At 41.1% G+C, this 25,265-nt stretch overlaps 2 protein-coding genes across 3 annotated transcripts; one reads left to right on the top strand and one right to left on the bottom strand.

The window, feature by feature from the left end:
* Positions 7,151–8,291, bottom strand: LOC110434857 (SH3 domain-containing protein C23A1.17-like). The gene is made up of 2 exons (XM_021459616.1): positions 8,195–8,291; positions 7,151–8,112 (listed from the first exon to the last, which is right to left on the bottom strand). The coding sequence occupies exons 1-2, from the start codon at positions 8,289–8,291 to the stop codon at positions 7,151–7,153; spliced, it is 1,059 nt and encodes a 352-aa protein (XP_021315291.1).
* Positions 13,839–25,073, top strand: LOC8081952 (protein TONSOKU). 2 transcript variants are annotated; one of them, XM_021460453.1, is made up of 20 exons: positions 13,839–14,231; positions 14,668–15,462; positions 16,314–16,490; positions 16,653–16,744; positions 17,238–17,336; positions 17,417–17,916; positions 18,009–18,037; positions 18,452–18,694; positions 19,365–19,512; positions 19,646–19,765; positions 20,880–20,980; positions 21,085–21,208; positions 21,502–21,614; positions 22,188–22,299; positions 22,522–22,626; positions 23,209–23,275; positions 23,357–23,477; positions 23,622–23,792; positions 23,880–23,997; positions 24,060–25,073. In XM_021460453.1, exons 1-20 carry the CDS (start codon positions 13,935–13,937, stop codon positions 24,581–24,583), a joined length of 4,056 nt encoding a protein of 1,351 aa, XP_021316128.1. In that variant the 5' UTR covers positions 13,839–13,934; the 3' UTR covers positions 24,584–25,073. The 2 variants fall into 2 exon arrangements, with proteins under 2 accessions (XP_021316128.1, XP_021316129.1); XM_021460454.1 differs by having other exon boundaries at positions 13,839–14,186.

The following is a 25,265-nucleotide window of genomic DNA, read 5'->3' on the forward strand; positions in this document are numbered from 1 at the left end:
TATTCCCGCCCCTTAAAATATATTATTACAGATCCGGCGCCAGGGTCGGATCCTTTCGAATTTTCCTCGTCGTCCCGTTCCACAGCTCTAGAATGTCTCCTGTTCGTAGCAGGAGCCACACCACGGTGGCACGGCAGCGATCGGTGATGCTGCCGTGCCGTACAGCACGCTCGGTCAACTCAACGACCGCGACTCCATCCGTCCCTCCCTGACGAGAGAGAGAGAGAGAGAATAAAATATCTCTTGGACCTATGGATCCCACAAGCCAGGCGGCCACAGGCCCACAGCGGAAAGAAAGGAGCCGCGCGGCCTGCAGGCACCGTGGTCGTTTCGCCATCTACTCTGCCGATTTTGTTGCAGTAGAAATGTAATAGGAACAGTAGAATGTAAAAACTTATTGATGAACAGTGAATATATATATATACAAGCCCCCGATGGGGCAGTTCCCAGAGTGGAGACCCGCTCCCACGATCCCCATATCCGTGCCAGGAAGAGTAGGAGCGTGAGAGAGGAAACCGTCCCGCTCCCACGATCCCCATATCCGTGCCAGGAAGAGTAGGAGCGTGAGAGAGGAAACCGTCATTAGCAGTTGCTAATTGTCCACTAATTGATCACCTAGAATATTAAGAATATTCTTAACACTCCCCCTGATCAATTATCTTCTTCAATTGTTCATCATAATTGTCACCATCATTTATCCTTCGAAAAACCCTGTGGGAAAAAACTTAGGAATGCTTTGATATATCAGGATAAAACTCCTCAAAACCCAATGGGAAAATAAAGGAGAAACACCGTGATAATCATTATAACAATGTCTTAAATATCATCTCAAAAAAAACCTTTAATGGAAAAACTGGATGATATGACATATATATAATGCTGATATTGCCTCGTTAAAAACTTTATATGAGAAAACTTTTAAAGTAAAACTCATACAAAGAAAAGAGCGCAATATAATACAAATGAATCATTTATCAAGAGATACTCCCCCTGATTTCTGCAAGTCCCTAAGCCTTTTCATACCAATTCCTTCAACATTTTTGTGAAACATAGAATATGGTAGAGACTTGGTGAACAAATCTGCTAGATTATCACATGACTTAGTCTGCAGAATCTCAATTTCCCCATTCTTTTGTAACTCATGGGGATAAAATAATTTTGGAGTAATATGCTTTGTTATGTTGCTCTTGATATATCCTGATTCCATTTGTACAACACAAGCAGCATTATCCTCAAAGATAATTGTTGGTGTATCAAGTGCACCAATTCCACATGATTTTAATATGTGGTCTACCATTCTGCGAAGCCATACACACTCTCGTGATGCTTCATATAATGCTATAATTTCAGAATGGTTGGTGGAAGTAGATACTAATGTCTGCTTGGATGATTTCCAAGAAATTGCTGTTCCACCATTTAAAAATACAAAACCAGTTTGGGATTTACCATTATGGGGATCTGATAAATATCCAGCATCTGTATAACCCAATAAATTTTGATCTTGATTTTTGCTGTAAAATAATCCAAGATCCCTTGTACCATTGAGATATCTAAATATGGTCTTAACTCCAACCCAGTGACGCTTGGTAGGAGTTGCACTGTGTCTTGCTAATAGGTTAACTGCAAAAGCAATATCCGGCCGGGTACTATTAGCAAGATACATAAGTGCTCCGATAGCACTTAGATATGGGACTTCTGGTCCCAAAATCTTTTCACCTTCCTCCCTAGGTCTGAAAGGATCTTTCTCTATGTCTAAAGACCTTACAACCATAGGGGTTTTACATGGGTATGCTTTATCCATATTGAATTTCTCCAACATTTTCTGGATATAGGCAGCTTGGTAAATAAAAATCCCAGATGAAAAATGCTCAAGTTGTAAACCTAAGCAAAATTTGGTTTGACCCAAATCTTTCATTTCGAACTCCGCTTTCAAATGATGACGTGCTTCATTAATATCATGCTCATTGCCAATGATGTTTATATCATCAACATATACAGATATAATGCAAAAACCCTTTTGGGATTTCTTAATGAAGACACATGGACAGTCATCATTATTTGTGTATCCTTTATGTGTAAGGAATTCACTTAACCGATTGTACCACATTCGGCCTGATTGTTTTAAGCCATATAATGACTTCTGCAATTTGACACAAAACATGTTGCGATTTGCCTCAGAATTTGGTATACTAATTCCATCAGGAACTTTCATGTATATCTCAGAATCCAATGACCCATATAAATATGCGGTCACTACGTCCATCAACTGCATAGATAGACGATTTTGCACTGCCAAGGATATTAAATATCGAAATGTTATGCCACTCATAACTGGAGAATATGTTTCATTGAAATCAACACCAGGTCTTTGCGTAAAACCTTGTGCTACAAGCCTTGCTTTGTATCTCACCACTTCATTGTTCTCATTCCGTTTCCGGACAAAAACCCATTTATATCCAACAGGATGGATACCAGGAGGTGTTGGCAATACAGCCGAAAACACTTCCCTTTTTGAAAGCGAGGCTATCTCTGTTTCTATTGCATCCTTCCACTTGTTCCAGTCCGAGCGTTTCTTACACTCTACCATGGATTTTGGATCTGGATCATTTTGAAGGATTTCAGCAATTTGTTCAGAGAAATAAATGTCGACAATTGTAGCTTTACGATCATAGGACTCTCCAGTCTCTATATAATTAATGGCAATTTCATCTACCCTTGATGGATCATCATTATTTCCCAAAATGATTGATCTAGGATTTCTTGATGTCCCAACTTTAGTGTTTACACACATAAGTGGATCAGGTAACATATCAAATCTTTCCAAAAGATATTGATTAGTCACTAGGTGTATATCAACAGAAAGTTGATCTTCGTTTACTACTTTCTTTTGTTTCTTATCTTGCACCTTGGAATTGCCTCTCCCCCTCTTGTTTCCAAGAGGGATTACATGAGTGGTTTTATTTGGTACCTCCACTCTTTCTGGCACATTCCTTGCAGGATAGAAAGATTTAACAACACCTTTATAGTTAGTAAACGCATCTGGCAGATTATTTGCAATATTTTGCAAATCAATAAGTCTTTGAACCTGAAGTTCAGTTTCCATAGTACGTGGATCAGATGATGAAATGCCTTCCGCATTCCAATTAATTTCTCGGCATTCATTTTGGTACATTTCTCCCCCTAATGCCGGGAAATGATCCTCATTAAAAATACAATCAGCGAACCGGGCCGTAAATAGATCCCCTGTGAGAGGTTCTAAATACTTAATGATTGACGGAGATTTAAATCCCACATAGATCCCCAATTTTCTATGTGGTCCCATGGCTGTTCGCTGAGGTGGTGAGATGGGCACATAAACTGCGCACCCAAATTTACGCAAATGGGAAATATTTGGAGGATCACCACGTACTAATTGTAAAGGGGAATTATCATGATATGCAGTTGGTCGTAGTTGGATTAATTCAGCAGCATGCAGTACTGCGTGACCCCAACATGAAGTAGGCAACTTGCAATTCATCAACATTGGTCTTGCAATGAGTTTAATTCTCTTTATTAAAGATTCAGCCAAACCATTTTGAGTGTGGACATAGGGTACAGAATGCTGAACCTGAATTCCCATTGCCATACAATAATCATTGAAAGCATGAGATGAAAATTCAGCAGCATTGTCCATTCGAATTGTTTGAATTCGATGTTCAGGATAATGTGACTTCAACTGTATTAGTTGAGACATTATTTTAGCAAAAGCATGGTTTCGTGTCGATAAAAGACACACGTGAGACCATCTTGTAGATGCATCTATTAATACCATGAAATACCTGAACGGTCCACATACAGGTTGAATCGGTCCACAAATATCCCCTTGAATTCGTTCAAGGAATTTTAGTGGTTCAGTTTTGATTTTAAGAGTTGATGGTCTTAAAATCAATTTCCCTGTAGCACATGCAGTGCATACAAAATCCGAAGATTGTGGGAATTTTGCTTTATGCAAATTGTGACCAAATGAATTGCCTATAATTTTTCTCATCATTCCAATTCCTGGATGACCAAGTCTATCATGCCATGTTTGGAATAAATCAACATTTTGAAAAATTATCTTGTATGCAACATGAGATATTGGTTTTATGTATGTATAGTACAATCCAGATTGGAGGGATGGAATTTTCTCACAAACTTGTTTGCCAAATCCAGTAAGTTTAGTAAAGAGAATAAATTCTTCTTTATTATCTACATGTGTTTCCACATGGAGACCATTCTTACGGATATCTCTATAGCTTAAAAGGGTACGGGTTGATTCAGGAAACAATAATGCATCCTCTATCATTAATTGTGTACCCATAGGGAGAACAATAGTGGCTCTACCTGAACCAACTATTAGAGCATCACTTCCAGCGATGGTCATAACATTTCCTTCTCTTTTCTTAAGAGTCTGGAAATATTTCATCTCCCTAAGGATAGTGTTTGTGGTTCCACTATCTACAAGACATAATTCCTCCATTGGATTGACATCAGATGACATCTATAGTGAAATAAGAATGCAATTAAAATTCTTATAAAACATATAGAAATACATACACAACTTAATTTATTACAATACCAACATAAGAGTATGACATTACAATACATATAGTTCCACAATTCTCATCTCACAAACAAGTTTGTACAACTCAAGGCACATAGAGTTTGTACAACTTAATTTATTACAACACACTTGCATCTCTAATAAAATAATTAGATAGATATCAATTCTGGATCGAGACTTTAATTGAAATCTCCAAACATGTCATTGGAAGTGAACTCCATGATCATGTCATCCCTTCCTGGAAGGTTCTCAATTTGGTGAGCATTGTTGTTCTTTGCTTCCACAATAGTCTTGCTTGAACAACCCACTTCCTTTGTGGCCTCAGAAGCAAGATTGAAGTGTGCTTCAATTCCTGGTTCTTTTGCTTTGCCTTGCTTTGCTTCCTTTAAGGACTTTTGGTAAAGTGCAACCAAGTGCTTAGGAGTACGGCAATCCTTAGCAAAATGAGAGTAAGTCCCACACCTATGACATTTATTGTCATTCTTGGACTTGCCCTCACTTTTTTGCTTATTTTTACCATTTGGCTTTTGCTTTTTGTTGAATTTTCGCTTCTCGGGCTTGTTCTTAGGACCTCCAGAAGTAGATCCTTTGAACTTTTTATTCTTAACATTATTCTGAACATTATGGACCTCAGGCAGAGGTGTTGCCCCAACTGGGCGCTTATGGTGATTCTTCATAAGAAGCTCATCATGTTTCTCAGCCTGGGTTAATGTATGAATAAGTTGAGAATAAACAGTGTAATTACTAGCCCGATACTGCTGTTGTAAGACTCGGTCAGCGGGTAGCATGGTAGATAGAGTTTTCTCTATCTTATCAGCATCCGTTGGCTCTTTCTCACAAAATTTCAACTTAGAGCAAATTTTATGAACAGCATGATTGTAATCAGCAACGGACTTAAAGTCCTGCAGACGTAAATGATTCCACTCATGATTGGCCTCAGGCCATATGAGTTCCTTTTGCTGATCATAACGCTCTTTAAGAGCAAGCCATAATGTGCGAGGATTTTCCTCCATAAGGTACTCTTGTTTGAGATCCTTATGAATATAGAACCTTAATAACATTAAGGCCCCGTACTTCTTTTGCTCATCTAGCACTACCCCTTCAATAGGTTCATTTATGTGTGCCAAAAGTCCACGGGATGCAAAGTTAATTTTGATATCCGATGCCCAAGTAGGATAATTGTGACCATCTAAAGCAAGTTCATCGAACTCTTTAGCCATGGCCATAGCCTACAAAGTAATACCATTTGATTTAATAAATTTACTCAAAGTAAATTACAATCATGATGGTAAGCAAAATGTTGTAATAAAATGCAAATTAATTTAACTAGCATAGCTCATCCTGATTTAAGATATCAATAGGTAGACAAAGATCATATAATATTCAGGGCAACTCTCAACAATTTGTATATATATATGGTTAGATAATCTCAAATGTCATAAGACATAGAGTAGATCTTAATAGTAGGCAAATAATTTGCTGTCTTAGCACGGTCTCTGGGCCGAATAATCCAATTATTGAATTAAACGCAGCCAATGCTAAGAACTCTACTACACCATATATAAACAAATTAATGATTAAAACATGGTAATCACTGCAATAGTGTAAGCCATAAATGATCTTGGTCTAATCTTTTATTTTGGGGTATATATTCAGTAGGTAATCATCTAGTCAAAAGGACGTGATGTAGACCTTTGAAAATGTGTGAATAAACTCACTATCTTAGGCATGTCTGTATATTTAAATAATCGGCAGAAAATTTCAATCATAGCCAATGCCTTGAATATTTCAAAAATATTCTCCCCAAAATAAATAATTAAGCTATGCATAAATTAATTGCTGTAATTCACCAGAAATAAACTAATGAATAAAATAACAGAGAGATAAGATCTGTGATTTATTGTAATGACACAACAAGTATGAGAGTGATCATGAAATAACGCAAACATACTAGCATTCTTATATTAGAATCCGAATTTGCATAAGTACAAATAAACAAACACATTTGTACAAGTCCACAATCATACAGTGTTCTAATATTTCAAGAATAAAATACTAATACTGATAACACTGTAGAAATTAGCATAGTCTAATTTAAGATTAAGAACTAACACTGCTGAAATTGACAAATTCGAAATAAAACAGAAATAAAAAGAAGGACGTCTTCTGGCCCAAGCCAAAATGGCCGGCCCGCGAAGCAACAGCAGCAGCCGGCGGGTGGGGCAGGCCGCAACCTGGGCCTGGGCTGCCAATTCGGCCCAGGCGCGCGCCCCCCCACCCCCTCTCCCCCTGGCCCATATAAAAGGGCGGCAGTTAGGGTTGAACCCTAACTGCCAGCACCTCCACCCACGGCCAGGGGCGCCGCCGCCGCCCTGGAGGAGCTCCGGCGCCGCCGCCCTCCGCCCCGAGGAGCGCCACCGTCCCTGCCTCCATCGTCGCCCTTCTCTGTCGCCGGTGAGGAGCGCCGGCGCAGATCGGGAAGGAGCCGACCCCCAAGCCCCAGCTCGGTCCGCCATGGGTGGCGGCCGGCCGGCGACCAGCGGCGCCCCTTCCCCGTCCGACGGTGGCTCAAGCAGAGGGAGGGGCGCGCCCCTCCGAGGAGGAGGCGCCACCGCCGCCACTCATGCCCGGGCTGGCGTGCCCGTTCTCGAGTGCCCGAACGCGGCCGTTCGCGCGAGGGCTTCCCTGCGCGCGCGCTGACGGGCCGTGCGGCACCGAGATCCAGGTGCGACGGATGGTGGGGCTCCCGGCCGTGTCGGCGATGTTGACGGCCGGGGGTGTGGACGGCTGAGGTGGAGTCGGTGCAGCGATGGCGGGTTCGAGGATCTCGCCGGCGTCCCTGGAGAAGAGGCGGAGCGGAGGTGCGGCCCGGCGCGCTGCGATGGTCGCGAGCGGCCGAGGAGTCGCCGATCCGTTCGGCAGCGGGGTCGACGGGGAACCGGCTGTAGTAGCCGCCACGTTCGCGGAAGGAGCCCCAGCCGAAGACGATGGCGCTGCCCTGGTGTCGGTGAAGCCAGGCGGTGCGGTCGAAGACGATGGACCGGCCTCCGGGTTCATGGCGGCGAGCGCCACGGGCACCCAGGAGGACGGTCCCGGCGCCGTTCCCTGGAACGGGCACCAGGGGAGGTGCTGAACGGAGGCCTCCCCCTGTCCAGGACTCCAGTTCGCCGGCAAACCCATCACTGGGTCAACCGGTGCCACTGGAGCGGAAGCACGACGCCCACGTCGACGACGACGACGCCCGGCCTCCACCGGAGCACCAGCGCCGCGGCTTTCTCCGAGGAGATTCCGCAGTGTGTTGAGGAGGGAGTCCCGGATGTGCTCGTTGTCGAACGGCACCCCGATGCGGCAGGCGCGGTAGTAGATCATGAAGACGAGGCGAAGAACGAGTTGTGCAGACGGTACGTACGGCCGTGGAGGCATTGTACCTTGGTTTCGCTTTCCAACTCCGGTGATCGCCGGAATCACGAACGGCTCCGGCGCCTGCGCCTGAGGAACTGCTCCCGGCCTTCTCTTCTCAGTGTAGAGCGCTGATAACGTGTTGCAGTAGAAATGTAATAGGAACAGTAGAATGTAAAAACTTATTGATGAACAGTGAATATATATATATACAAGCCCCCGATGGGGCAGTTCCCAGAGTGGAGACCCGCTCCCACGATCCCCATATCCGTGCCAGGAAGAGTAGGAGCGTGAGAGAGGAAACCGTCATTAGCAGTTGCTAATTGTCCACTAATTGATCACCTAGAATATTAAGAATATTCTTAACAGATTTCCCGCACGTTTTCGGCCGCCCGTCCAAAGCGGACCCTCCCGCAGTCCCGCTAGACCCCGAGCCCGAACCGTCTCGCGCCGTCGTCGCGCGCGTGGCGTCCCCAGTCGGCTGGCGAAAGCGACCCGGTGCCCAACTCATCTGCCGATCGGTCGTCGCGGCTGCTAACCCCCGTCTCCCCCGAAGTCCCCGAAGGTCCAAAAGGTGATGATGGCCCGGTGCGTTCCGTGTCACGTCACCACCTCTGCCGCTTCAATCGTGTTGTGTCGTACTCGTACTACACGCGACGGGAGAACGTACAGTACGTACGACTAGGAAAGGCGCGTGCCCGAGCCACGTTCCGCCACTGTGCCGGCCGTCTGGCGCTGCTCGCGTCGTTTTCGCGGCACTAGCTCTCGCCGGTTTGTTTTTTTCCTAGGTAGGTCTTGTTTAGACCTTGATTAGTTCATCTCAAAAATCAAACGTCTTGTTCGCTTAAATTTATCACATTGAATCTTACAACACATGCATAAAATATTAATTTTATACAAAAACAAAACTAATTGCACAGTTTGCCTGCAAATCGCTAAATGAACTTTTTTTAGTCTACTTAGTCCATGATCGAACAATAATTTTAAAATAAAAACAAAAGTGCTACAATACCTAAAATTAAATAATCTTCGAAAATAAACAAGGCCTTAGTTGGAGAATTTTTTTTGTTTTGGACAATAATCAAACGCCTTGTTCGCTTTCATTTGTCTAATTATGAACTAGCAAGTCTTAAAAGATTCGTCTAAACTATATAATTAGTTATTTATTTTATCTATATTAAATGCTCTAAATATGTGCTGCAAGATTCAATACGACGAGAAATTTTAAAAAAAAATAGTTTTTGGGTGAAACTAAAAAAAGAAAAGCCATAATACAGTCGTACCAATGTCGGCGGTGATCGATCGACTTTTTCTGAGAGATGATCGAGGCTAGCTAAAAGTAAGTGAAGGCTAGTATGAATTAATATAATCTACTTACTATGTATAGTACCACTCGTGACCGTAATAATAAATTAGCTAATTCAAATGCAAGTTGGAATATGTTTTCCAGCAAAATTACTGACCCACCTAATTCGCTTTTGACTGACCTGCCAACTGCCATGGAGTACTCGATGGATCGTTCCTTCTTTATGCTGCTGAGCAATGCAAATTGGGCATGCAAACATTTCTAACTCGTTTTTGATGCGGTCGAGTCGATCGAACTGACCAGAGCGCGTAGATGCACCTGCACCCATCTGACTTTCAAACATATAACCATGCTCACGTCACAGCTCGTACGTAGACCAAAAAATAATAATCTTGCCAGTTCCGTTTTGTTATTTTCCTCGTATACTGCTGCTAGTGCAAAGAGGTCTAGCTGAACTTGTGGTTAATTACCTTCCTTTTCATGCGTTGAAAAAAAGCAGCTGCCCGACCTATAGGTGGCCTTATTACCATATCTTATCCTTAAACACGTGTTACATTACATTATTCTGTCGTGCTCGAGAAAGAAGAAAGCCCGTACGCGAGCGTGTTTAGCCAGCTACGCTACTGTAGAAAGAAAGCACGGGCTCGCATCTCGATAGCTAGTCGCTAGTCATCACTCGTCAATCCTCGCTAGGGATATACAAATACTGTTAATCATGTCGAAAGAATACGATTAGATATGGATATCATATGCGATTTAAATATTTAGATATGGATATAATACGATATCAAACGTTAAATATTTGGATTCAGATATAAACAGATATAAACTCTTTTAAATAAATTTGATTTCAAATACGATCGAAAAAATATCTATACCATTTTATCCCTATATTCGTCACCACCACGTCACACGAGAGCCAGCTCTTCTATCCGTGGCACTTTGACGTTGTTGGCTTTGGCTATGTGTAGATGCAGCTGTAGCCAGCATCAGTGTCTTTTGTTATTGCTAGCAACTTTCAGAGTTGCAGCACGCGTGAGGGACGGCACCATTCATGTCGTCGACAAAATGTTCATCACCAATCGAGTACTGCAAAATTAATCATATATGCTACTGTGTTGTTCGCTTGAACTTATCCGCTAAAATTTTATTTTTTTTTATAATAAATCAACATCAACAACTTTTATGGTAAGCATCTTGCTCTGTCTCGCTGACCGGTCCAGTACTCCCTCTATTTCAATATTTGTTTGCTCACTACATGCACGATTCAAAACTTCTTTCCTTATTTAGATTACTTGTCGCTCTCATATTCTACATCCTTCGTCCATGCAGACACAGCACCAAATAAGTCACGTTCTTCTAGCCAAAATGCACAAGCGAACGAGGGTGCAATATGCAACCCATCAAGAATTTTGATGTACTCTTCTTCCAGGCAAGATTGTGACGTAATCTAAGCGAATACTTTCTCTCTTTAATATTGTTGCTTATTTTGTGTGAGATATTAGCTAAAATAATGTGAAATGCATGGCGGGAGTATTATTTTGTAATAACACGCATACAGGCACACTGCCGTACAACGATCAATCTTGGACTGTGGACAAGCATTCAAGAAACAACGGAGTGCCTATCCGCCGCGCGTACTACAGCCAGACGACAAGACGAGAGCAGCGACGCGCCGCGCGGGGCGGTCGTCAGTCGGTGAGCAACCACGAGGCCCCCCTCGCGTGGCTTTCGGAGAACCTGGGAAGGGGCATCTGCATTTGGTGCAGTGGGATGGATGCCGACATCGTCGTCGGCGTCGAGTCATGACTCCTCTGTCGCGCCACAGCGCCGAACGTGCGCGTCGTGGGCGGGGCGCCCATAAAAAGCTGCAGCGCGCGCGGCGCCGTACTGTGGCCTTGTTTAGTTCGCAAAATTTTTCAAGATTCCCCGTCACATCAAATCTTGCGGCACATGCATAGAGCATTAAATATAGATGAAAACAAAAACTATTTGCACAGTTCATCTGTAAACCGCGAGATGAATCTTTTGAGTCTAGTTACTCTATAATTGGACAATGTTTGTCAAATAAAAACGAAAGTGCTACAGTGCCGTTTTTCACCATTTTTTTCGAACTGAACAAGGCCTATCTTGACCATACACGGCCGCCGGCGTTCTCCTGTCGGACGGGTCGGCCCGACCCCGGCGCGTGCACGCACCTTCGCGGCTAGGGCTCGTTTAGTTTCGAAAAAAGTTTATTTCGATATTGCACCACTTTTATTTTTATTTAATAAATATTATCTAATCATGGATTAATAGTTTTAAAAGATTCATCTCGTAATTTACAGGCAAACTTTGTAATTAGTTTTTATTTTCGTCTATATTTAATACTCTATACATGTGCCGCAAGATTCGATGTGACGGGAATTTTGAAAATTTTTTAGTTTTTGGGAGTGCGCTGAACGAAAATAAATTTGTTGCCTGTGCCACAACGGTCAGAACAATGTGTGAGCCCTGGTCTGTCGATCTTAATATAGGCCTGGTTTAGGTCTTGTTCAGTTCAAAAAATTTTTGTTTTTAACTACTGTAGTATTTTCGTTTGTATGTGACAATTATTATCCAATTATGGAGTAACTAGGTTCAAAAGATTCGTCTCATAAATTACAGAGAAATTGTGTAATTAGTTTTTATTTTCATCTATATTTAATGCTTCATACATGTGAACAAAGATTCGATGTGACGGGAAATCTTGAAAATTTTTTGAACTAAACAAGGCCTTACTTTCACCCAAAAACCCAAATTTTTTCAAGATTCCCCGTCACATCAAATCTTTAGACGCATGCATGAAGTATTAAATATAGATAAAAATAAAAACTAATTGCACAGTTTGGTCGAAATTGACGAGACAAATTTTTTGAGCCCAGAGTTGCGAAATTTTTTAGACTAAACAAGGCCATAGACGTGATCTTCCGGCTGCATGTAGTTGTAGGTCTGTGCGCAGAGTGTGGGTTTACGTGTATTCGCATATGTTCGGATACTACCGCTGTAGCCAGTTAAGAGACATAAAAAAAAAAAATGACTGTCGAGTGTCGACCGGGAGCGCCGGCTGCTCAGATCCGAAAAGTTTTTCTTTAACGATAGCATTTTCGTTTTTATTTGACAAATATTGTTTAATCATAGAGTAACTAGACTTAAAAGATTCATCTCGCGATTTACAGGTAAACTGTACAATTAGTTTTTATTTTCATCTATATTTAGTGCTCTATGCATTTGCCGTAAGATTCGATGTGACGAAGAATCTTAAAAAGTTTTTGATTTTTAGGGTAAACTAAATAAGGCCTAAAGCTTAGGCCTTGTTTTAGTTGGTAATTTTTTTGGTTTTGGACTGTAGTACTTCGTTTGTATTTGATAATTATTATTCAATCGTGGATTAACTAGGTTTAAAAAATTTATCTTACAAATTATAGGTAAATTGTATAATTAGTTATTATTTTATTTATATTTAATGCTTTATGTATATGTCATAAGATTTGATGTGATGGAAAATTTTCAAAAAAATTTGAGCACCAAAAAAACAAAAAACAAAAAAAAAATCATGGAGCGCTCGGCTCGCCCTTTTCTCCTTCCGTCCGGTGAAGACAACCACCACCTGTTCGGCTGTTCTTGTCTTTCACGACAATGTAAACCCAATCCGACGAGTGATCGCCCAGTGCGTGCTGGAATGAGAACACCACATCGTCACGTGTTGGTTAAGAGTGTTAAAATTTAACAGATATTATCGCATTTTTATTTTATTTAATAATTAATATTTAATCATAGACTAATTAGGTTCAGAATATTTGTCTCATCTAGTTGTGTTTTTAGTTTTGTAATTATCTATTGTTAAACGCTCTATTTGCCACGCCGCAAACTAGACGCACCATAATTTCTTAGGCATGCATTTAGTTTATGCCATAATTATAGCGTGCTGAATTATCTTAGATACGTGCTTTATATGTCATGGACTCGTTTTAATACGTTAATTTTGTTTTTTTTTGAGAAATCAGGCGTCAATTTTTTTTGACCACACCTTTGGTGGTTGAGAAAATTATGCATCAACCAAACATGCCATAATCAAAGTTCAAGAGGGGCAGAGCGCGATCTTAGCCCCTGTTGTTTTCGAGAAAAACCAAAAATTTTTACTAAGTCCAATCAGCACTCGTGGCTTGTGTGAGAGGTAATAACTGGACTACGTCTAAAAAAAAATGGACGGGGTTAGTTCGATATAATACGGCTAGTGTGTTCGCCGCTGCAGGCTTACAGGGCTGTTGCACAGCCAGCTCTTTCGAGCACACAAGGCCCAGGAAAACGATGTTGGGCCCTACCTGGCCGTGGGCTATCTTTCTTTTCTCGAAGGAAGTGACACAGCCCAGAAGCTTTACACCTTGCTCCTACAAAGCCATGGCCCATCTTATGTGTATGCTTTCTTCTTAGGCCCACGAGAAACGCAGCCAAAAAATTAGTGAAACTGAGGCCGCGCCCCGAAATAATTTGGCGGGAGAATCCCCCTCCATCGGGTCATTCCGGCGTTTTCTTCCCTCCCTGCCTCCGACGGAAAATCTGGGTGGAGAGAGAGAGAGGAAAAAAGAAGAAAAAACAGGTCTCGGGTCCTGAACCCTAGCGGCGGCGATGGCGCGCGGCGGCGGGGGGCGGTCGAAGAAGGAGGAGGAGGAGCTGCAGGGGGCGATGCGCGGGTACCATGAGGCGGTAGCGGTAGGGAACCGGGAGGAGGAGGCGCGCTGGGCCAACGTCATCGGCGACATCCACAAGCGCCGCGGCGAGTACGTCGAGGCGCTCGGGTGGCTCCGGACGGACTACGACGTCTCCGTCAAGCACCTCCCGCAGAGGCACATCCTCCCTTCCTGCCAGTCGCTCGGCGAGGTACACCTCCGCCTCGGCCAATTCTCGGAGGCGCTCAAATACCAGGTCACTCCTCTCCTCTGTGGTGTGGACTTTCTGGTAGTGCAACTGTAAATTGTTTGAAATGTCTGATATTTAGTGATGTATATGTGACCCCCTGCCTCGATTTGGCCTATACTTGGCTCGCAGTGTTGGGTTTAGGTACATGCTGATTGTTTTAGTTGTTTCACACGCTTATTGACCTTGGATTGCATTACATTACATTACTAATTATGCTGTATCTACCCTGTCACAGTACATGTACATCTATCAAGGTATGATCATTAGGTGATTTAGTCACTGCCTCTGTGGTGTTAAATACTAACATCTTGTTGTTATAATTGGGATGCTAATAATTAGAATAATACTCAGACCTCACTTTATAAATCCAAAATTTACATTTTGCTGATTCTGCTACATGAACTCAAACTTCCATTTCCCTTGATGTTTGTTGGCTTGACAGAAGAAGCATCTACATCTTGCAACGGATTCTGATGACCTTGTTGAGCAGCAGCGAGCTACCACGCAGCTTGGGAGAACATACCATGAGATCCTTCTAAGATCTGAAAATGACCATAGTGCCATAAGGAATGCAAAGAAGTATTTTAGTATTTCGATGAATCTGGCAAATATTCTGAAGGAGAAATCTCCTCAAAAGTCGGACTTTCTAAAAGAACTTATTGATGCATACAATAATATGGGCATGCTTGAGCTGGAACTTGATAATTTTGAAGAAGCTGAGAAACTACTTGTCCAGGGTCTGAAGATATGTGACGACGAAGAGGTAGATTCATATGATGACGCTCGCACAAGGCTCCATCATAATCTAGGAAATGTGTATACTGAACTACAGAATTGGAAAGAAGCCAGTGGGCACATCCAGAAGGATATACAGATATGTAAAAAAATAGGCCATCTTCAAGGTGAGGCAAAAGGATACATAAATCTGGGGGAGTTGCATTATCGAGTTCAGAAGTATGATGAGGCACAACAATGTTACAATAAAGCTTTTCAAGTAGCAAAATCCTTGGGAGATGAGGATGCTCTAATTAAACAAATTAAACAGAATATTAAAACTGTTGCAAAAGCAGTTGAAGTATTTGAGCAGTTGAAGGAGGATGAACAGAAGCTAAAAAAACTTGTCCGAGACACTTCTAATGCTCGTGGAACGTCTAAAGAGAGGAAACTCCTCCTTGATCAGCATGCATGGCTGGATAATCTTATTGAGAAGGCCAGTATGATATGTGCATGGAAAAAAGTAAGCGGACCGCATGGTAACTAGTACATGATTTTTAGTTACCTTGCTATAAACTTGGATATTCATCATAATTTATTTTATTAATTTTTGGATCTTATTACAAGTAAGATTTTTTTTTTCATTTCTTATCCTATTTTATGCATGTGCATGAGTAATCAGCATGATAGCTTTTATGACTGAAAGAACTGAGAGTCTGAGACACAATTGTTCTTGTTTTTATCTTTTGAGTTGCAGTTCTGGAACTGTATATGATCTCTCCAAAAAATAATTGGTTAGCTGAATCTGAACATAAAGTTTACTAAAATAGGAAATACTGTTTTGTTTGTCAGAAACATGAATGTTTTATTTGGAACGTCTTAGTAACTTATCTAGACAATTAGGGATTACCACTTCCAACTTAATTACCTGTATTCTATGTTTGCACTGCACTCTGTGAACCGGAAACTTTTCTGAGCAATGCAAAGAAAAGTAACCTGATTTGAGGGAACTATGTGTTAGTGTTCTAATGTTAGATTGGTGCCAAGGGAAATGGTTTGGTACATAGTCTTTGTGTGACCAGCTTCGTCAGAAAAGTCACACTGCCCATTCCCATTTTGATGTCCTGAGACATAACATAAACGTGGGAGCCTGATTTTAATTAAAACCAATCATAGATAACTTTCATTTGCTATATTATGTTTGAAAACCAACTATTGATCAGTTTATTTACTTTCTGAATTTCAGAACTGAAAAGATTAAAACATTGTGCAAATAGGGCAAATGCATTTATGCTTACCTCACTGATATCAACAATGCACTGAGGTGCAATATAATAATGTCATGACTCATTCATGTAACTATTTGTTCTCCAGCACTTGGAATTCTCAAAAGGGAAAAAAAGGGTAGCACAGGAACTTTGCGATCAGGAAAAGTTGAGTGATTCTCATCTGTTGCTAGGGGAATCATACCAAAAGCTTAGAAACTTCAGTAAAGCTCGTAAGTGGTACATGAAAAGTTGGGACATATATCGGTCGATTGGGAACTTGGAGGTGAGTCACTAGTCTATATATTTCCTTATTTGTATTTGCGAATATGCTGTCTCGCCTCCTAGTATGACCACCTTTCCATTGTACTTGTTTACTTGATGATTCTTTTTTCTTTTTTTGGGCGAGCAATCAAATTGTAGTCATCTAAGAGATGTCCTCTTTCAGGGACAAGCATTAGCGAAAGTGAACATTGGCAATGTTCTTGATTCTTGTGCTGACTATCCTGGTGCATTGCAAGCTTACAAAGAAGGCTACAGGTATTATCTTGACGTCTTCCTGTCCAAAAGTCAGAAGATCTTAAGTAAGCATGCATGCTGTGATCTTAAGTAAATGGCCATGAACAACACATAGGACATGACATTGGAGGCTTTATTCACTAACATTTATTTTAGGCATTTGAGAACCCATTTATTGTATTAATGGAAACTATATTTTTTAAAGTTTACGATTTAGAAATGAGAAATTGTTAGTGCTAATATCTTGATTATAGCTGCATCTTTAGTTCTGGATTGCAGCAATCTTCTAGGGAAACACTTTATATATCAAGGGATTGAGCTTGTCCTAAACATCCAGCATTTTTTATACTTTTAACATATTGCAGAGTTTATTTGTTTAATCTCATATTGCCGTTTTAGTTTTTGTGTTACATTATTGTGTTGGGTCTGTGCCCGTGCCAAATGTCTTTTTAATAATTAACTGCTCTTGTGCTTCCATCTTTAGTTTCTGATGCTTGCATCATATCATATGCAGGATTGCTTTGGAAGGAGACCTACCTAATGTGCAACTTTCTGCCCTTGAGAATATGCATTACAGTTATATGGTCAGATTTGATAATATTGAAGAAGCCAAGTAAGTTATTAAGAACAGATTTTGCACAAAAGAATATTATTTTTACATTTTATGCAGACTAAAGGGACTTCATTTTTTAGGAAAATGCAGGAAAAAATAGACAATCTGAAGCAAACACTGAATCAATGTGTAGCAAGGGCTACTGTCAGTGACTATTGCTCAGAAACTGATACTGAAGGTGGTTGCGCATCAGATAATATGCTTGATGCTGAGAATGACTATGGGCAGGCTGCAAATAACTACTCTGAGGAACCTGATGATGATGTTACGCTTGCTTCACTTGTTCATAGGAGTGGAAGCTCATCCAAGATTAAGGCACCCAAGATATGGAGTTCTTCTAAGAAGGTTGACGAACTATGTGATGTGGCTGAAGACATACGTAATTCTTCTAAGAAGGTTGATGAACTAGGTGATATGGCTGAAGGCACTAGGACAGTTTTAAGTAAATCACGTGCTGATCACTCTGTTCGCCGAAAACGTGTCCGTGTGATCTTATCAGATGATGAATCCGATGAGAATCCTGAAATCATTCAATTTAAAAGGACATCAACTAGTCCAGTAGATAGTATGTCAATCTCAGGTACAGTGTTGATTAGCATTGCATATTCATATGTTGGGATGGCTAAAATTTACCTCCTAGTTGTATTGACGTCTCATTTTTGTGGCCAGCAGATCATGGAGCAAACAGCAGCAAAAACCAGGTAACAAAACACTGATGATCCTTTAGGCTTATGTTCTTGAATGGGAATTGAAATCTAAGTCATATTTGTCAGGGATCGAGCTCCCATGGGCATAGAGTTTGTAGGCTAATATATAGCAGTTTAAATATATATTTTACTTTGCAATGCAAAAAGAATTTCTTCACCCAAACACCCTCAATATATCCCTCTCCCAAGCTCCAATTCCACGAATTCTTGTCTAGTATATCCCCATCCAAGAAATTTTTGAAGCTGGAGATATGCCAAAAGGGCCATGATGTGGTTTACAGCATCTGCTGGTTCTCTTTGGTTACACCAGATGTTGATGGCAATTTAAACTTTAAAGCAGTCAGTTCTTGACTTTTTATTGTACTTCTCCTGAAGCACTAGATATTGAGAGCTTCTATCCATCTGCAGGATACTTTACAACCTAATCAAACAAGGGATGCACCCTGTCCTGCTGAGGAGAGTATTTGTTCATTCAAATCAAGTAGTCCTATTGGTCATGCTTTTGAAGGCATAGGATTAGGTGCTTCCAGTATAGGAAAGGGATCAACCTCCAAATCAGCAGCAAGTGGTTCCAAGTTCAGTACTCCTGGCTCAAACAGTCTGCATGAGAGCCAAAATGTTGTTGGTCTTCAATCCACAGATGCTAATAATGTAAGTATTATAGCTACTTCTATCTTTCCATGCTTTTAAAATTATAATTTCTCGAGAATGCCAGCAAGTGAAAAGCATCACAAATTATTCTATCCCCCAGTGGAAAGTTTCTATGACAGTATTATGTTCATTTCAGCCAATTACCTCTGATATGTCTACACATGTGCTGATGTGCATAGAAGCAGCTGACCCCCTCCCCCCCCCCCCCAGGCGGATCTGGCATCTGAGATTGAGCCATGCCCATAGACCAGAGTAAAATTAACATAAAATCGAGCTGCTAACCTTCTCAAAGGATGCTTTTAGCCTTTTACTACCATCACTCTGGATCACTTTGCCTCCTTTGTGTATGTACAGTTACATGTCTGAGACGGTGTTGGTTGGAGTGCGTCTTGTTGTCTTATTGTTTGTGTGGTGTTTGTTCATGCAAACTCCTTTTTTCTCCTATTTATAAAATGGCACAGTTCTCTTGCATGTCTGAGGGAAAAAAGTAAGAGGCACTTCGTGATATTTATTTATTTATTTGAAGAACCAGGAGGTGCATAGTTAAATCTGATGGATCTGTGCATACTCCTTAGCCTCAGACCCTCATCAGGCATTTACTTGCAAGTTACCCAGTTACTCCAACTATGGATATTCTTCTGTAGAATAAAATGGGATGTTTCCTCTGCAGCACTTTTGGGCCTTCAGAATCGGTGGCCATCTGGTTTACTTGGATGGACGCGCTTGTGTACATGAAGGTGCTTTTAGCATTGACTCTCTCAAAGTTGAAGTAGCATGTGTATATTATCTTCAGATTTCTGATGAAAAAAGGGCCAAAGGTTTGTCTTCTAAGTTCTGCTTTCTCGTCATTTACTGTTTACTTTGTTGCCTCTGCATTTGTCCTACTTAGCTTGGTTGGTCTTCTATTATTGGGACACTGATGGGATCTTACGTTCATATATTACTTTCTAGGTCTATTGCCTATCATTGGGGAACTCAAGTTTTGTGGAAAGGTATTGGAAGATGCGGCATCCATATATTATGATGATCAGCTTATTTCTGAACAGAAGTGTGTTGATGTTGTTATTGATGGTATGCATGTTCATTGTCTTTATAGAATGGAGTGCCTTGTTCTCAACTATATTCTTAGGACTACTACTCTTTGCATGGATACTAGGACACATGAAAATCGTTTGGCATGTTTGTTTCCCTTGCTCTCCTTGCCTAGTAGCCTTGCTGATAGGCAAGAAAAACCTTCCAGTGGAGAAGAGCCCATTTGTCTATTCTCAAATGCAAGCAAACCCTTGCCCAGAAACCCACCTTCGATTCCTTGTTGCTAGCATAGGATATGCATTAACAAATTCAACAGTTGAAAAATGTACATAAATAGAATAGTGTATGCGATTTATATACTGCATCATGCTAGCCTACTAGTACAATGGAGTGCCAAATAGAAATATATAATATGCAATTTATATACTGCATCATACTAGCCTACTACAAATCTACAATGTAGTGCCAAATAGAAATATAGAATATGCAATTTGTATACTGCATCATACCAATACTAGCCTACTACAATGACAGTGCCAACTTACCAACTCTTCCAATGTCTTGTAATGACAATAGGAAAAATCCTTAACTATGTTCCTATCCATCCAATGTTAAGAAACCTTCCTCTTTAGCTGTGTAAAGTTTCCAGTGCAGGTTATTACTTATTACACTGCCTCATACAAGTTTAGACTATCATTGACTCATGGTTTACAGTACTAAGTTCACTCTTCAGGGGCTATGGAAAAATGGCATGTAGCAGCAGCTCTCAACTTTCGGGTTTCCTTATTTAAGAGCACTAAACTTCTTCGATAAGAAAATAAGGTCCTCACTCTATTTTTTGTTAGTAGTTGCTGTGAGGCTTTGAGTTCTGGCTGGAAGACAAGCTTTTACCTCTATCCACTTTAAATATTCTTGGATTCTTCAGCACCCATTGTGTACTTGAGCTTGTCACACAAAGCTAGCACCTGCTAGATCTATATGTTGTCTGTCCCCCACCACCACCCTTTCCCCCGCGTGTGCCCCTTTCCTTCTCCCTGGTTCCACTGATGAAGTTCATTATTTCGCATAGAAATGCATCATGATCAAACTGTGAAACATAATTTCCATATTTTTACCAGTTAATATCTTCTGACATACCATATTTGTAATGAAGATTGGGTGCCAAAGCGGCTTATGAAATTGTATGTTGATTTCTGCATGAAGTCCTCAGATGCACCCAATAAGAAGCTGCTGACGAAACTATATAATCTTGAGGTAAACATTTTAGATATTGCATGGCTCGTATGTCTGAATGAGTGTCAAAAAGCAGCTCTACTTAACTAATGCCAAATATGTTCCTTTCTTCTATTTTCTGACAGGTATCTGAAGATGAAATAATTGTTTCTGATTGCGGACTGCAGGATATGTCAATTGTGTCCTTTCTTGATGCCCTAAGATCTCATAAAACAATAGCAGTTTTGGACCTTTCTCATAATTTACTAGGTAGCCTTTTTTCCAGTAACTACAGTCATTTCATTTCATAATTACTTCAACAGTGCTCTATAAATCAGTTACAGCTAATTGGTTGTTTCTTTAGGCCCTTGTACCTGTAGTGCAGCACATAACATGTTCTAGCAGTCCCCTTTTATGTAGTGCTTTGTGCTATTCCAAGCAGTTAAAGCCGTGACTTTTGTAGCTTTTCAAGGACATTATTTTGAATGACTCAGCAGTTATTAATTCATTGATGATTGTATGGCTTATTGGACTGATTTGTTATTCCTGCCCACAAATTTCAGGAAACCAAACAGTTGAAAGACTTCAGCATATATTTGCTTCATCGAGTCACACATATGGTGGCTTGACTCTGGATTTGCATTGTAATCGATTGGGTCCAACTGCTTTATTTCAGGTTTTCACATTCCTAGAAACTTATCTGTCAAAGTGAAATAATATGATACTCCTATCACCCCATCGGGGTTTTGGCTTGAAATTCTGCATTGAGCTTCTGCACATATGTAACATGCGTCCTGTTTAAAAAAGATGAGAAAAATCATTCTAACATGTGGTAATCTGATACACTTTCTTAATGGAGTTATAGTACAAGAGTGCAAGATATTTAAGCCATTTCTTTGAGGTCCACTAGTATTTATTTATTTATTTATCAATGGAAGACCTTGGGTCTTCTTGCAAAATGGTTCTGGAACAGGATACAAAAAACCTGATGAACAATCTGTTAGTTTCTAAAGATTTCTTGATGCTTTGGTATTTTTAGAAATTAATGTTTCTTATAAAACAAACTCTAGAATCCTCTTTGACTGAATCTGCTAGGGATTGGATTTTAGCTGCTTACTTGTTTTAGTTAATTTGGTTTTTGTTCCAAGTGATCTCACTTCTTGACCCGACTCAACATAATTTCTCTTGCATTACAATATATATTCTGTAAAATGCTAAGCCACTTTTTACCTCTTTATTTACTGAATAGATATGTGAGTGCTCTATTTTGACCAATCGATTGGAAGTACTTAATCTATCTGGGAATCGCCTCACTGATGCATGCAGTTCTTATCTTTTCACAATCCTGCAAAAGTGCAAAGGTATGTAGCACTTGATACATCAGTAGAATTGTAGAAATGCATACAACTTCTTTTGGTGACTTGGGGGGGGGGGGGGGGGTAGGATACGGCTACTCGGCTAGCCAGGTCTTTCCCTGTTTTTTATTGTTTTGTTTCATTGACTGACATAAGCCATTTTTTTGGGAAGGAGACAATTTATTTTTGCTTCATAAACTGTATGTTATGTATTTGCTTTGTTTACAGCACTTTATAGCTTGAATGTCGAGCAGTGTTCTATCACGTCAAGAACCGTTCAGAAGATGACAGATGCACTTCATGAAGGGTCTGTCCTTTCACATCTCTCATTAGGTACTTCTTGTTTTCATAATGGCCTACTTCTCTTCTGATTTGTATATTAGCAGCCAAAGGGTGCTTGGTCTAGTGGCTAAGACACTCGAGCGGCACTCCACAGGTCCTGAGTTCGATTCCCCGTGGAAGCGAATTTCAGGCTGTGGTTAAAAAAATCCCCTCGCTCACCCCAGGCCAAAGCACAGGTAAAGAGATGGCCCACACCCCAGGGTTACGTTTCCCTGTGTACGGATGGGGCGGGGGTTCGGGGGTTTTCTCGGTCGGGGTACTGAGATCTTCTCTCTTAAGTACAATACCGTGGGGGCGGTCTTTCCCCCACCGTCGGTCGGGGTACTGAGATCTTCTCTCTTAAGTACAATACCGTGGGGGCGGTCTTTCCCCCACCGTCGGTCGGGGTACTGAGATCTTCTCTCTTAAGTACAATACCGTGGGGGCGGTCTTTCCCCCACCGTCGGTCGGGGTACTGAGATCTTCTCTCTTAAGTACAATACCGTGGGGGCGGTCTTTCCCCCACCGGCGAGTTTGATTTGTATATTAGCAATGTCCATTTACAAATGCTCAAAAATTCTGTACCCTCGACAGGAAAGAACCACCCAATTTCTAGCAATACAATGCTTAACCTTCTATCCAAACTTGCGTCTCTCACAAGGTTAGCAGAAACTGTCCATATGTGTTGATAAATACTAAGGTGTTCGCAAGTATAGACCACACGTGCATGTTGTCCCTGCAGGTTTTCAGAACTAAGCCTGACTGGTATAAAACTGAACAAGTTAATGGTTGATAAGCTGTGCCTCCTTGCACAATCCTCGTGCCTATCAGGACTTCTGCTGGGTGGAACTTCCATTGGACCGGTAATTTGCTTTCCATTTTCTTTTGTTCGAAAGAAAGGCTTTGCGTTCGAGAAAAAAGAAAAGCTTTGCTTTCCATTTGTGGTTAGTGTTTGCAGCCTGTACACAAGCAATATGTCATCTCATCTGGTGCTGCTGTTTATGTAGGTGGAGACAATTAAGCTTACTGAGGCATTGTCTTGTACATCTCAAGAATTACTAAGGTTGGAGTTGTCTAATTGTGGGCTTACAACACCTGATTTGACACAAATCTGTACAAATCTCTCTCGGATCAATATTCTTGAGTTAAACCTTGGAGGAAATCCAATTAATCTGGAGGTTTAATTCCTACTCTCATATGCTTTGGTAACATGTATCCCCATATTTCAGTAGCATTGATCTGTTGCGTTACATTATATTATGCAGGGCTGTGATGCTATACAGGGAATGCTTGTAAATCCCCAATGCAGCATTAGATCTCTCACCCTTGACAAATGCAATCTTGGACTTGCTGGAATTGTTCGTGTTATTCAATCATTATCAGGTGAGGAACAATTTTGTTGAAACATCAATCTCTACATTTATCTAATAATCTTCTACTTTCAGAAAATAGCCAATTAGAGGAGCTGCGCATGTCTAAGAACACGAATTTGGAGTCAGAGAGAACAATAAAGTATGATGAAGACATGCAGGAAGTATCAACAACTGCTGAGCAAAAACAATGCAATAACCCTGAAACAAAGAATGATATAGCTCCAGGGGACATAGATTTTGCGAACATGCAGGTTCCAGATAGTGAAGATGAAGCAGATAATGATGCCCACCATGCCATATCTGGTCCACATAGGAGCTGTGCAAGTTCATCGCAGAAAAACTCTTACTCTTCTTGTCAGATTATTGAAGAACTGGCGGAGGCCCTAATTTCAGCAAAGCAGTTGAAGGTGCTTGATCTTAGTTGTAACGGTTTGTCGGAAGAGGCCATACAGTCACTGTATTCTGCTTGGGCTTCTGTTCCAAGAGGCGATGGAATGGCACGAAAACATGTGAATAAGGAAGTGGTCCACTTTTCAGTGGATGGTATGAGGTGCTGCGGCCTAAAACCCTGCTGCAGAAGAGACCTGCAAATGTGAACCCCTGGACGGCCTTCCGATGCTGAATTATGGTTGCACTCTGTAAATAAATCATCAGCGAATCAACTAGGCGTTGACGCATTGTCAATGTAACTTCACACTAGTCACAATAGCTGGGTGACTCGAGAGAAATCTGGCTTTCAAGGTTATAATCATGCTGATTTGCGGGAATGTATACACTACATGCTTGAGATTTTGGCTTGCAGTTGTTTCTGAGGTGCAGTTACTACTTACTAGGATGCGACGAATCTGGTTGGGTACAGTCAAATTCCTTCAGAGGTCTTGGTTAAATCTAGTTGGGTAAAGTCAAATTCCTCAGAGGTCTTGCGGGAATGTATACATATATATTGTTTTGGATGGGGAGGGGCAGTGAGGGGTGATAAATTCCTTAGCATGTTTGAAGCGGTGAGGTGCAATTTCTATCTCGAATACAAACAGTGATATAAACATTTCAATTCGTAAATCATGGAACAGAATAGTCGTAAAGATACCACATTGGTTTCTTTTGGCCCACCATCGACAACAGATATCTAATTGTTTTTTTTTTGTCTAGTGTACCACATCGCCAGATAAGGATTTGTCGGTTCTAGCAGTTAGAGAATATATTATCAACAATCTTGCGGATAATGCCTATGGTGGGACTGGTTAGGAAAGCAAACCCTAACTAAAGAGCATGATAAGC

The sequence above is a fragment of the Sorghum bicolor genome, chromosome 4 (genome assembly GCF_000003195.3).
Source record: "Sorghum bicolor cultivar BTx623 chromosome 4, Sorghum_bicolor_NCBIv3, whole genome shotgun sequence".
NCBI classification, from domain to species: Eukaryota; Viridiplantae; Streptophyta; class Magnoliopsida; order Poales; family Poaceae; genus Sorghum; species Sorghum bicolor.

Bases quoted from the DNA above. Each gene is read 5' to 3' on its own strand.
- LOC110434857 (XM_021459616.1), bottom strand. From the start codon at position 8,291: ATGACGGTTTCCTCTCTCACGCTCCTACTCTTCCTGGCACGGATATGG. The intron at 8,113-8,194 runs GTATATATATAT...ACACGTTATCAG, and splicing joins AACTGCCCCATCGGGGGCTT to CGCTCTACACTGAGAAGAGA.
- LOC8081952 (XM_021460453.1), top strand. From the start codon at position 13,935: ATGGCGCGCGGCGGCGGGGGGCGGTCGAAGAAGGAGGAGGAGGAGCTG. The intron at 21,209-21,501 runs GTAGCCTTTTTT...CACAAATTTCAG, and splicing joins CCTTTCTCATAATTTACTAG to GAAACCAAACAGTTGAAAGA. The intron at 23,998-24,059 runs GTGAGGAACAAT...TTCTACTTTCAG, and splicing joins TGTTATTCAATCATTATCAG to AAAATAGCCAATTAGAGGAG.